General features: G+C 38.5%; 4 protein-coding genes across 4 annotated transcripts; 2 read left to right on the forward strand and 2 right to left on the reverse strand.

Annotated features, from left to right (window-relative positions):
* Positions 1-516: 516 nt before the first annotated feature.
* Positions 517-1,912, forward strand: LOC145822243 (uncharacterized). The gene is made up of 3 exons (XM_082918858.1): positions 517-563; positions 722-1,059; positions 1,137-1,912. Exons 1-3 carry the CDS (start codon positions 517-519, stop codon positions 1,895-1,897), a joined length of 1,146 nt encoding a protein of 381 aa, XP_082774984.1. The 3' UTR covers positions 1,898-1,912.
* Positions 1,913-1,918: 6 nt separating this feature from the next.
* Positions 1,919-3,717, forward strand: LOC145823112 (uncharacterized). The gene is made up of 4 exons (XM_082922301.1): positions 1,919-2,071; positions 2,177-2,395; positions 2,493-2,614; positions 2,703-3,717. The coding sequence occupies exons 1-4, from the start codon at positions 1,934-1,936 to the stop codon at positions 2,890-2,892; spliced, it is 669 nt and encodes a 222-aa protein (XP_082778427.1). The 5' UTR covers positions 1,919-1,933; the 3' UTR covers positions 2,893-3,717.
* LOC145823111 (uncharacterized) lies at positions 3,440-6,569 on the reverse strand. The gene is made up of 2 exons (XM_082922300.1): positions 4,699-6,569; positions 3,440-4,599 (listed from the first exon to the last, which is right to left on the reverse strand). Exons 1-2 carry the CDS (start codon positions 5,792-5,794, stop codon positions 4,577-4,579), a joined length of 1,119 nt encoding a protein of 372 aa, XP_082778426.1. The 5' UTR covers positions 5,795-6,569; the 3' UTR covers positions 3,440-4,576.
* LOC145822244 (uncharacterized) lies at positions 3,555-4,181 on the reverse strand. The gene has a single exon (XM_082918859.1). The coding sequence runs from the start codon at positions 4,179-4,181 to the stop codon at positions 3,555-3,557; it is 627 nt and encodes a 208-aa protein (XP_082774985.1).
* Positions 6,570-13,617: the final 7,048 nt, after the last annotated feature.

Here is a 13,617-nt window from a genome sequence, read left to right on the forward strand (position 1 = left end):
CTGGATGCGTCATGTTACTCTTGGTAAACACATTACTCAACTACTTCCCACAAAAATATCAGACATTCACCTATTTCTAACTATCTAACATATTTCAACTTTTTTTTTTTTTTTTTTTACAGTACTGGTACTGTGAGCACAGTAAACTCCTCCGACCATCCAACAAAGAAGGCTTCCCAAGGTTTATGAAATGGAACCTTGGCAAAATGTACTCCAAGTGGAAACACATCAGCCTCGCTCACTTTGAAAAGGTATTCAAACTCTTCTATACTATCCTAGCACAAATCTATTCAACACTCATTTCATATTCATTGTAGTACAAATCACATTATGAAACTGTGAAAATTTTCAGTTTCAAAGCACACACTTCTTTAACATCACTCATGTTATGAAACTGTAACATTTTTCAGTTTCAAAAAACATATTTCGACACTTAACCCACATTACTCACAGTACAACTCATCTTATGAAACTGACCAAATTTACAGTATTACTGATATATACCACATTGTTCCAATGCTGGTTAACCAAAGTGCTTTAACCCCAACTGAACAAGAAATACAGTTATTGCATATCAATCAAAGCACATCAACAGACTCTTCAGCAAAGAAACAAGACCACAAAAAGGACAATAAGCAAAAAAAGAAAACAAAAGCAACAAAAAAAAGAACACTTCTAGACAGTGATGAGGATGATTTTCTCGAAGAAGAACATCATTCAGAATCAGAATCACAATCAGAAAAAGAAGCACAACAAAAAAAAAGAAAAGAAAGCAAAAACCACAACAAGAACCACAAAGTGATGAACAAGAAGAAAAGAGTGATGATGAAAAAAATCAAGTGACTGATGAAGAAAAAACTGATGAAGAAGAAACTGAAGAAGAAGAAGAAGAAGAAACTGAAACTGAAGAAGAAGAAGAAGAACACCTTGATCAAGAAGAAGACCAACAACAAGAACAAGAAGAACAACAAACAAACCAACACGAAGAAGTCAATGAACAAGAACTGACAAACCAACAAGAAGAACTGCAAGAGAAATCTGACATACTTCATGCACAAGGTAAACTATTGTCTAATACTAAATCATACTGCAAAATTTCATTAAACTAACCAAAACACAATCCAACATTTTTATAGGTCATGACCAACCACAAACACCAACCAAAGAGGACGACAAGGACAAGCTCATATCAGCCCTGAGAGCACAAATGCAAGAAATGGAACAAAAATTCATGGCTGAATTGCATAAAAAAGAAGATCAATTGAAGGAAATGTCCACCAAAAAAACTGGCAGTCCCCAACAAAGATCCATGGTCAAGAGAATCAAACAAAAATCAAGAAAACAAGCACATGACCCAGATTTTGAATACCAACCAATGACCAAACCCAAAGAAGATACAACAAACAAGACACAAACTGCTGCTGATGTACCCAAACCAACACAGGGTACCAATGAAGAAAAACAGAAGAAGAATGACAACAAAAAACAGGGTGCTCATGAAGCAAAACAACAGCAGAAAGAAAAGATGCAAGAACATATTGGCCAAGAGAAACCAGTTGCTGCTGAAACAAACCCAAAAGAGCATGCCAATCAAAAGAAGACAAATCTTCAAGTATTGGAAAGTGATGATGATTTCCAGGAAGAATCAATCCCAAACAAGCCACTCACCATTTCATGCCGCAAAACAAACAAGGTTTGGCATAGCCTATCCAAAAAAGACCAAGACCAAATTCAACTCATCAACAACACACAATCAACTGCTTGTGTCTGGTCTGGTAGCGAAGATGAAAACTGCGTATACTTTTCAGATATATGCAGATTGACCAACAGGGAACCCTTATATGGGAATGTAGGTCTCCAACTGCACAATTTTACAGTTTCTGTACATATTCAATAACCTATTCCACAAACCTAACACATTCTCATATATAACATGTTTCAGGTCATCGATGCCTTCTCAGAAAAGCAATTGGCACTCCAACCAACCATTGAAGAATTTGAGAAAAACGATCTAGTCTTTGCAAGCAATCCATACGCAGGAAGATCTTACGTTTTCTCAACACTCATCAATGTAAGCAAAACTTAACATACCTTACAACTGCAAAATTTTCTACTTTATCAACATGTATTACTACATAGTTTTATGACATATTTCAAACATATATATGACTTACAGACTCCACTACAAAACCAAGATCAAGCACTGAGAGAAAAACTGATGGACAGCCATTTTCCAGAAGCAATGAAAAACAGATATATCCATTTCCCAATCAACCACGACAACCATTGGACAATTGTGGTCTTTGACAATGCTGATGGAATATGGAGACACTATGACTCGTTGAGACCAGCAAAAGATTGCCATAACAAGCACTTTGAAATTGCAAAGCAAATTGTAAGTTAAAATAAAATTTCATACTTAGTTCCATCCCTTTACAAACATCTCAACTCATCACTATAACTAACAAAAACACCCACTAATTATTTTGTAGCAACAACATCAACTGAGATGGAATAAAGCATTACTCAGCAAACAGGGAAACATGTTTTCATCTCAAGAGTGCGAGACAGAAATTGCATCAATTGAGGAATGCCCACAACAAACCCCACACTCGTAAGATACAAAATCCATAAACTAATCTTCCAATATGCTAATTTTTGCAGTTTCACCTAACTAATTAACTTCATCTCAAACATTGCAGGAATGATTGTGCAATTGCCGTCTGCAATGTTATCAACCAATATCTCAACTGGCAACCTGTGCAGAAAAAACTTCGTCCAACTGAGTGGGTCAAATTTCGAGCACAAATCATCAATCAATTCCTCAATGATGAAAACCGATCTTGGAAACTCGAGCACTACCAAATGTTGACAAAACATACCAAACCATAGAAACAATGAACAAACTTCTTAACAATACAAATATTCAAGGGAACATATCTTTGAACCTTTTTTTTTATTTTTTTTTATTTTTCTTTTTTAACATGTGACAAGTACTTTATATACTTTTGGGAATGATCTTTTTCTGGTTATCATGGTTATGGTGAAAATGATTGATGTTGTTGTTGCTCTTCTTCTTATTATTATTATTATTGTGGTTCTTCTTTTGATTGTTTGTCTACCTGTTTGTGGTTGCATATATTTTCATACAGTAAAGGTTGATTCTAATAATTCTTCAAACTGCAAAATTTTTCAGTTTCATCAGCTTGTTTCTAATAATTTTTAAAACTGCAAAATTATGCGGTTTCATCAGGTTGTTTCTAAATAATTCTTAAAACTGCAAAATTATACAGTTTTATCACTATGAAATATGAACTGCCTTTCCATATTATACTGTTTCAATAAGAAATTTTCAACAACCTTCTCTGCATTCCATAAAAATAAAAAACAAAACCAGACTATTCGAAAACAACTTCAATAAGTAAAAAACACATCAACAAACAAAAAACAATTCAACCAACTTTATTCATTACTTCCATAATACCAAGTATCACATTTTTTATTATCATAATTCCTCAAATTCAAATACAAATCCAAAAGAATAGATTGCGGCCTCAAATAGCAGCCTTGCACGTCTTCTTATTGTGATTCCCATATTTCAAGCATCTCCCACACTTGATTTGCTTCACATTCTCACCCCTTGAAGGTATCCTCTTCTTCTTGTTCCGCCCGGGCTGCTTCTTCGTTATAGGAGGTTTGATAACCGAACTACTGGCACCATCAAAGTCAAATCTCTCACTTGAAGGCACTGGATAAACAGATTCCTTGTATGACTCTCTAAAACAATCTACATGAAAAAAAGGATCAATGAAACCATACACATCTCTACCACTACTACGCAAAGCATGCACAGCATGACAACAAGGAAAACCATTCAATTGCCATTCATGGCAAGAACAAGTTTGTCTACCAATATCAACATAAAAAGAAATAGAAGAATGAACCTCAAGCACAGTATCACTAGCAACAATCACATCCCAAGACTTAGCTAGCTCCAAAGAGTCCACCAACTTCTTTTCCATAACTGGACACAATTTCGTAGTCCATCTTCTAGATTCAGCTCTTCTATCCGACAATTGAGTCATGATTTGAACCCTAATCATATCAACCATACAAGTAATAGGCAACTCACGGGCCCCACCAATCCAATTATTATAAGACTCGGCAGCATTAGATGACATCTCACCATATCGTTTCCCTCTAAAAAATGCATTGGCCCACTTATCATTTTGCAAACCATCCAACATACTATCAACTCTACCATTCCCAGCAATACGCCTCAATTTCTCCATATAATGTTGGAAAGAAGCAACCGTTGGCGCATAAGCACATTTAACTAATATTTTCATCAAACACAGCTTATAGTTAGTACGAAGTCCCACCAATTTGTCAATCAAATTTCTCTTCAAATGATTCAAGCAATAAGCATGATGTGCATTGGGGAAAACCACTGAAAGAGCGTCTAGCAATCCATGTTGACGGTCCGACACAAAAGTCAATCTCCGGCCTGAACCAACAGCCTTCAACAACTGACTTAAGAACCACATCCAATTATCTTGATTTTCAGCGTCAACAATCACAAAAGCCAAAGGAAACAAACTGCAAACAAACCCACATGAAACTGCAAAAATTAGCAGACTCACAATACAATAACACACTGACAAACTAAACCAATACTAACTGCAAATAAATACATACCTTGATTACCATCCTTTGATGTTGCTGCAAGCAAATGCCCCTTGTAACGCCCCTTCAAAAATGTACCATCAACAAACAACAACGGACGACAAAATTGAAAGCCATACAAACATCCATGAAATGCCACAAACAACCTCCGAAAACACCCACTACTTTCATCCACATCTAATTCAAACACACTTCCCGGATTCGTTCTCATAGCCGTCTCAAGGTACCATCGAAGCTGGTCAAAAGAAGTTGCAAAATCACCAAACAACCCACCTCTTGCCTTATCAACTCCTAACCATGCAACCCGATAAGAAACATCTATACCATATTGCTTCTTCAACTTTTTTTTAACTTCAATAGGACGAGTCAACGGATTATCACTAATATCATTTTGCACAATATCAGACACAAGTCTAGAACCAACCATTTTGCTACAAGATCTACGAGCAACAACCCCACAAGTATGCACATTATCCAACTTCATTATAAAAAAAACACCAGAATCCATCAACACCCTTCCATGCACAAACCATTTACAACCCGTAGACGACTTCATCATACATTCAGCGGTTACTCTTGTTGCATCATTCTTCAAATAATTCACTGCAAAACCACACTGAACCGCATACTTAGCCAATGCAATGCGGAACCCCGACACTCCACCTTCAAATTCTTGACCAACACTATGTATAATCCCCTTCCAACTAGCAGACAACAAAACTCTCTCTGGTTCTGGATAAAAACTACGCAACAAACCACCAACATCATCACAATCATTCACAAAAGAACTCTCACAAGTTACAGAATCAATCCTACAAGAATTACCATCATCAACCTCCACAACTCTCTTATCCCCCACAATAACATCAACAACATGACAACCACTACCACCTACCATTGACAGCATATTCCCCAAATCATCATCACATTCAACAATACAATTAGAATATCCAGGAACAGAGAAAAACAAACAAAAGTTACCAACACTCAACTCCTTGAACTTCGCACATATTTTCTCAACAACTTCATCATAACTACATCCGTCACTAATCTTAATAGCAGCACAACAATTACTGTATTTGCACATTAACATGAAACACCGCTCCATACTACAAAATCAGAAACCAACAAACAATTGTTCACAGATTCCAAACTGCAAAATTATGCAGTTACAACATATCAATAACAACAGTACACAATTTACAATTCCAAAACTGCAAAATTATACACTTACGACATATCAATATCAAAACACCAGAATTCACAAATCCAAAATACAACTTCAAAACACATTACACTATACGACAAACAAAAATCAACAAAATCAAAATCAAACAAACAAAATTCGCCAAACACAAACCACATATCACGCAAATTTGCTTATATATATATACATACATATATGTCGACAAAATACAAACCACATACACACACAGACATATATATATATATACATATATATGTATATCTATGTATCGACAGATACATACATACACATACATATATCTATCACCAGAGAGAGAGAGAGAGACAACGTACGAAGATATCGCCTGTACACACAGATTCAAATCGCACAACCAGATCCACCTCACAGCACAATGAGATCGACCACACAGCACAATGAGATCGCCACAACGAAGAGAAATCGAGATCGCGGAGACGAAGATTTGATTTCCTTTTTTTCAACGAAGCAAAAATTTGATTTCTCACGTACATATAGATCTCAAAACAAAGGGTAACACAGTCATTTAAAAATACGAAAATAAAAAACGGAACCTCTGGGTATAAAACTAAAAAAACTGTGGACCTATTAAACTATTAAAAATAAATTGGGATTAGAAGGGAAATAGATCCCCTACATAGGACTACATGGTAATTTTCCCTTATAATATACATACGAAAATATGTACCATAATCTTTTTATAATTTTATATCAAACTAATTCCATTCCTGACAAACAGGCAAACAACATTTTCAAGAACACTCATAATTTTTAAGTACTACTGTTTGGTTAACCAGTGTTTTAAGGATAGTAGTAAACAAAATTTTTAAATAATTGAACATTTTAATGAGATGCATTTTGATACAGAATATATAATAATTTTAAACTTATCGACAATTACTCTTATGTCACTAGTCAACAAAATTCAACTAATAATATGAGTTATCAAATAAAAAAAAAAGTAAACAAATAATTAAGGGTAAAAGATTGGGGTAGATAGCCATTGATCCCAAATTTTTGCTAATCATGGTGGGAGCAATTTTCTATGGCAAAGTTCACTTCTTTTGTTATTTTTTATTTATTTTATGGGAGATGGCAAATTTTCACTTTGAAATGTTCGATTCTATCCATTTACAAATAAGTCTTCTTTTTCTTGTTTTTTTTTCTTTTCTTTTTTTGTGTGTGTGATTGTGAATGTCAGCATTTATAAATGGTGTCTTTGTAAATAAAAATCCAATAGTAGATATGTGTTATTAGAGTGGTTTTAAATAATATAATAATAAAAACAAATTCAAAAACACCTTGTGAGAGAAGAGAGAATCACATGACATCTAATTCTATTTAAAAGTTTGTTTAAAGTTCTGTAAATTTTATTTTTTTCAATAATATCTATATAAAATAACAATTATGATATAATAACTACTAAATAGTTTGTAATTATAACCCATCTTCCTCATTCATCGAAAAGGTATTTTTACATACCCATCATTCAAAATGAATTTTTTTTGATTCAGTGTAAATTTTTTTAAAAGAATATTATAAAATAAATGATAACTTTGTAAACATTAATAATTAAAATCATAATTTTTTTTATAAATGTATAATAATTTTCTAATAGCACCACTTATGGGTAATTTCTCCATTAAAAAAAGTTCCCACCACACCAGGTCAAGGGCAAATGGGCAAGGCCCTAACTAACATGGTGGGACACTTGGACTTCTCTAGTCCCTATCTTTTGGGTCAAGCTTGGCCCACATTAACCACCGAGGGTGCTGGTAGTGGACGATTGGAAAGGCACCTTCCTTCCACACAAGTAAACACGGTTTGATTCTTAGGAGGCACGATTAACGATTCGTTTTTTCAAACAGTCGAAACTGATTGCGTTTTATTCTACTCGTGACTCTGCTCATGTGTTAAGGGTTGGTGCATTCCTCTCTCGTTCCGGTGGTAAATCCCTTCCTTTAAATTGGATAAATTCTAGTCGGTAACCGATTACTCCATGGTTAAGGCCCACAAATGCTATAATACCCTTATATTGGTCCTTTTTTTCCTTTAAAAAAAGAAAAAAAGAAAAAGAGCTTGGCCCACGTTATCCTTATTAAACCCAAACTTCAGCCACTCCTCATGTCATTAATCTCAGCATCATTTTTAATTTAGGTCAAATCACACTATAGTGGTATCAGCAAAAATAAATTATAAATAGATTTTAAATATTATAATAATTAAAATTATAAATTTATAATATTTTTTTATTGACAACACTAACAGTAATTTCCTGTGCGGGGGTGATTTCTGCACTATGAAGAAAGGTTGAACTTCGTGGATGAACAACGTGCTCTGGGAATTGAAGATCTACACAGAGTAACAAACGGTGAGGCTGCCCGACCGGAGTTTGGTCGGAAACCCCTCCGATGGTAAAGTTAGGGACTTAGGGAGAGGAAGAAGAGAGAATACAAAGAGTATATATGTGTTAAGTGTGTGGATTTCGGATCCTTTGAGAGTGAATAGTGTTCACCTTTTATAGGAGAAGGTTGTTTGTCGTTCGAGTCCTTCTCTCTCCGCCATCTGTCCAATGTGTCTTATTCGTGGTCGTCTCCTATTGGAGAAGGACGACCACTCCGCCTGACACTCGGGTGCAGGTCTGTTTTGTTTGTCTCATTAGCAGACATCTCTCATTGGAGGAGGACGACCACTCCGCCTGCCATTCAGATGCGGGTCTGTCATATATGCACCTTGTCCCTCTGCACCTCCATGTCTCCACGTTCTGTTCATACAGAGGGAGAGGAGCAGAGTTGTTTGTCTCTAGTGGACCCAAGAAAGATCTTCAGTGAATTGGCCTTCTTTAAGTTGGTCTGCTCTAGAACGGTTGTCCAACCAGGAGGTCCAACATGTTGCTCAACCCACTTCGGAGTGGTTCTGTCCATCCAGAAGGTCCAATATGTTGCTCGGCCCACTTTCGAGTGACGCTCGTACATTAGGCCGAACTCCTATGATTGTCTTACTTCGGAGCAAGTGTTGGCCATAGGGCCGAGGTCCGACCTAGCTCCACCTTGGAGTGAGTATCGCATTGGGCCTAGCACCAAGACTTGATTAATTTTTACCCACTTCATTTGCCCCCTGGCTTGCGCTTACGTTTGGCGAAGCGAAAGCCAATTCTGCCACAAGCTTCGAAGTTTGGGTGATCATAACTTAATTTGAGCTCTGTGAGTTAGATTCAAAATTATTGTTCAGTCCAGCGTTTGCGTCTGCCCAATGTTTCGTAGCTCATTTGTGCCCCCGAACTAAATGTGTCTTCACTAGCCTTGTAATTGTCTAGCTTAGTGCTCCTTCAGTCGGCTGAGCGTCGCTGCTTGACTAAAAATATATATATATATATATATATATCCACAAAACTTATATACATATATTCCTAAAGTTGGACAACGGAACTGCACACTAAAATCTGCTTCACAAGCCAACTTCTAACTTGCTTTGATAATGTAGATTGGCAATGTTTTGTGGGCCCTACCTTGATGCCATGCGTGGGTATAGGATGCCAATGTGATTTGCTGGGGAGTTGACATTGTGTTATTCTTGGTGAAATTGGCGTGGGGCCTACAAACTTGGTGCTCCACTAAATCAAACTTTTAAGCTTGCCATGGAAAAGTTTGGTGGACCATGTGCTGCCCTTCATGCTTTAATTACAGTATGCATGTTTTTGCTTGGTTGGTTTGTACGTTGGTTAACTGAGCAGGACATTGGAGGCCGAACAATTCAACATTATTTAATAAGCTTATTCTGTCCTTATTTAAGAAACATTAGCTCTGTTTGTTCGGTCCTACTGCCTCCATGCTTGGTCGTCCAAACTTTATTCCTTTGCTTTGCTCGGCCATGATTAACACTGTTTTTCTTCCTTGGTCGGTTATCAACTTTCTTCAGAGTATTTTTCTTTCTCGGTCACCTTTTTGTTAGGTGGTCATCTCTTTTCATATCCAGCTGATTATTTCTTCTGTGGCCTTTGTTATTCAATCATCACAGTGCAACTTCCGTTTCTAGTTCGAAGTTGCCATGGCCTGTTCAGTCAGCCAAGGTCGTGCGCGGTACAAGCTTGGTCCATTGTTCATACCGAAAAGTTGGGCCAATTTATGAGTCCCGTACACTTTAGCCCGGCTGGATTGTTACTCGGCTATGGGTTTGCCGTTGGTCGGCCTTAGAAGGACAACCCACCAAATTCGCAGCTCGGTCGCTAGCTTGATTCGTTGTCATCGACGAATGAGTCCGGTCGGTTGTCGTTACTCCGTAGCTTGGTTCGCACCAGCTTTCACGCTGCTCGGTGATCTCCAATTTGTGCTCGATTCATTCTTGTTCAGTTGCCTTCGTTGTCGTTAGATCGGTCGGCGTATCTACGACTTAGTTTGCTTATCTTCTTCATACTAGGGAACTAGACTTCTTGAACTTGTTTGCTCACTGGTTTGACAGAGTTGCCTAGTGACGCTTCGGACACTCAACTTCCTTGCACGGCTCACCTGGAAAGTTCGGAGCTAGGCTAACTTCTCACTTATCGTTATTTCAAGTGCCCTTTAGCTCGGTCTGAAATACTTCGGCCGACCCGTCCGTGAGCATCGCAGCTCGGTCGTCCATGATCTTGGCCTTGCCACCAGACCTCAAGCTCGGCCCTGACTAATGTCCTTACTCTGACTGTCGAGCCATCACGTGTCCACATTTGACTAGTTTGGGGGCTGTCAACATGACATAAAGGCAAGCCCATTTCAGAATTTGTTAATGAAAACAAGCAAACCCACTTTGTTTAATACTTTCTCCTTCTAGAAATTTGGATTTCCAGACCCATTTTTCCCATTTCCTTCCTACCTCACTTTTTGACTCCAGGAATAACAGAACCTATTTTCGGAAAAAGAGTCTGACTTTGGTTTTGCTCTTACATTTTTCTTTTTCTTGGAACTGTAAGCAATTTTGAAATTTAATAATCTGATAACTTGACCTCCAACTCTTTTTCTATAAATTCCAAACTCCTCCTTAGAAAATTGAGAGCTTGCATCAATGACGTGGTCTCCTCACTTTCTCACTCTAGAGAATTAGATATCAGAGTCTGGGGACAAACCCAGTGCTCTCTTCTTCGATCTTCATCTTTCGGCAACCTGTCGACGTTCGTTGTTTGCAGCAAAAAAAATTATCCTCGCCGTTCTGTTACCTTACAACCTGTTTGTCTTGCCTTTTGTTCACTGGGTTCCGATTTTGTAAGTTTTGAACTCTCTCATTTTAATAAGCTTTTCTTATTGATTTTCGGTGGACATTGTTTTGTAAGTCCCCCACTGTGATTTATTTATCTATTTATTTATTCTCTTTTTTTTTTTTTGCTCTTTTTTTTTATTTAAATTTTTTTTATTTAATTTTTTTTTTTTGCTCTTTTTTTTATTTAAATTTTTTTTATTTAATTTTTTTTTTGTTTTATTTATTTTTTTTTTTGCAACTTATAATTTTTCTCTTGGTTGCCACAGTGGGACTGCTTCATTGGAGAGGCTCGCCATCAAGTTCCCCTTGATTTTGGCACTGTAAGTCGTAGAACCCATGTATTTCCTTTCCACCTTCACCATTACTTTTTTGGTTAAGTGTAACGTTGAGAGTCGTTTAGCACACGGTTGCTTGGTCGGCCATTGTACCTCCAACCTTGCAAGTCATCCTTAGTGTAGTTGTTTGGTGGAACGTCGCACCTCCAATGGATAAGTTTCGGAACCTAGTGGACACTCCGGCAAGAATGGATGAGTTCTGCCGAAGATATAACATTCCCAATGATGTCACATTGACATTGGCGGCGGTTGACGCGGATCGGTCGTGTACAAGCACCACAATGCCCTTCTCAATTGCCTCCATCGTAGAGGGGGGTGTTAGGTTTCCGTTGAACCCTTTGTTGCGTCGATTCTTTTCTTATTTTGAACTTACACCAATGCAAATATCAATGAGCACATTTAGAGTGGTAAACGGTGTCTCGGTCTTGAACGACCTCTTAGACTTGGACTTGGGTATTTGGGATATCCTTCATTGCTACTCCTTGTGTCGTAATAAAGGCGGTAAAACCTATTATGTCAAAGTTCGGTCGTTGGACCTCCAACTCGTTACTGAACTTCCTGATAATGGCAAGCATTGCTCTGATTTCCTTCAAGTCGGAGGTAATTGGGAGTTTGCGGCAGAGGAGGTGGGCCGATTGAAGCGGGTTCCACGAGAGAACGGCCACCCAGGTCATTCTTTATTTTAGTTTCCTTTTATCCATTCGCTTATCGCCTATGAATTTTTTCTTTGTTAAAGTGTTATTGTTCGTACTTGCAGGTTCAAAGAAGCTAAAAAGGAGGCCGGAGAGAGAGCATCCGAGGGATATCAAAGTTGCACTAAGGTACGAAGATCTGTCGGCCTCGCATTTGCTTAACTATGTGCGAACTTACAGACATGTCATCCAACGGAAACCCAAAGTAAACAACTTCTCGAGGGACTCACTTGAGATTGAAACCGAAGAACAAGTTGGCCAAACTGCTGGAGCTTCCTCTTCCGCTGTCGTTTGTTCATCAAGTGGATCACTCAGTAGAGGCTACTCTCCGTCGCCAGACTTAGCAAGAGAAATGGCTCGTCGCCAAAAGCTCAATCTTGATGCCTTAGTCTTTGGATCTGATGATGAGGACCTTCTAACTGTTTCGACGGTCGACACACGAGTTTCCTCTCCACCAATGGAGAGGTCTAAGGGTGGAAAAAAGGATGTTGTTGTTCCTCCTCCTCCCGTTGCTACTCTTGCTCTTCCTGCTGATAGGGCCTCAAAGAGGAAGAGATCCAAAGGTAAAGAAGTTGCTGGGGGTTCTAATGAGCAGGGCTCAGTTGAAGAATGGGTGCCTCCCTTGGAGCACAACGGCCGAGCAATCACTACATCGGACAGCACAATCTACTCAAGCGACTTGGCCTTTGACTTATCAAAGGCATTGTTGTTACCTTTGGATATGGCAGAGCAAAACATTTCAAGGGACGTGTTGATCAAGGGTTCGGTGCAGATGTTAACCGCAGTAAGTCTTCTTTTATGTCTTTGTCATTTACTTAAATTTGGTTGTTGAGAATACGACATTTTGGTTTGGTGCAGTGCATTCAGAGGATGCACATCATGGATGAAAGGCGGCATCGTGAGGAGCAAGAGAAGATTAAGACGATCAACATGTTGGCTGATGCTGATATGTCCTTGAAGGCGGCCGGAGAGGATATAAAGGAGATGGAAGATGCAAAGAAGAAGGCCGAAGCACTGATGTTCATGGCCGAGCAGAGGACTGCAGATGCCAATGCTGCTTTGAAGTCTTTAAAGGCTAATTATCAAAGGATGGTGGACGAGGCCGAACAGAGGGGCTATGACGAGGCCGAAAAGACCTATTCAGAGGAGATTTTGAAGATGAGGGACAAGATCTTTACTAAGGGTTGGACTGGGGCTCTGCGTGCTGCTAAAGTGGAAGAGGCTTCTCCTCTTTATGATATTGACGATATCCCAGTCCCTTCGAAGACCGCTGCAAGGGTTAGGATGAGAAGGCCTCGCCAAGGTGGAGCTACGGATGTTGATCCTTCTGGCCTTTCTCCTTTCCTGCCGAGCTCTTCTTTGGTTAGACAGACTGTCAATCCTACAGAAGAGGAGCACCGCGAGGATGGACACTACGAGGAGGAGCAACGCGAGGAGTAAGTTGTTAGGTTGC

This window comes from Camellia sinensis, chromosome 3 (assembly GCF_055761805.1).
Source record: "Camellia sinensis isolate YWXY chromosome 3, ASM5576180v1, whole genome shotgun sequence".
NCBI lineage: Eukaryota > Viridiplantae > Streptophyta > Magnoliopsida > Ericales > Theaceae > Camellia > Camellia sinensis.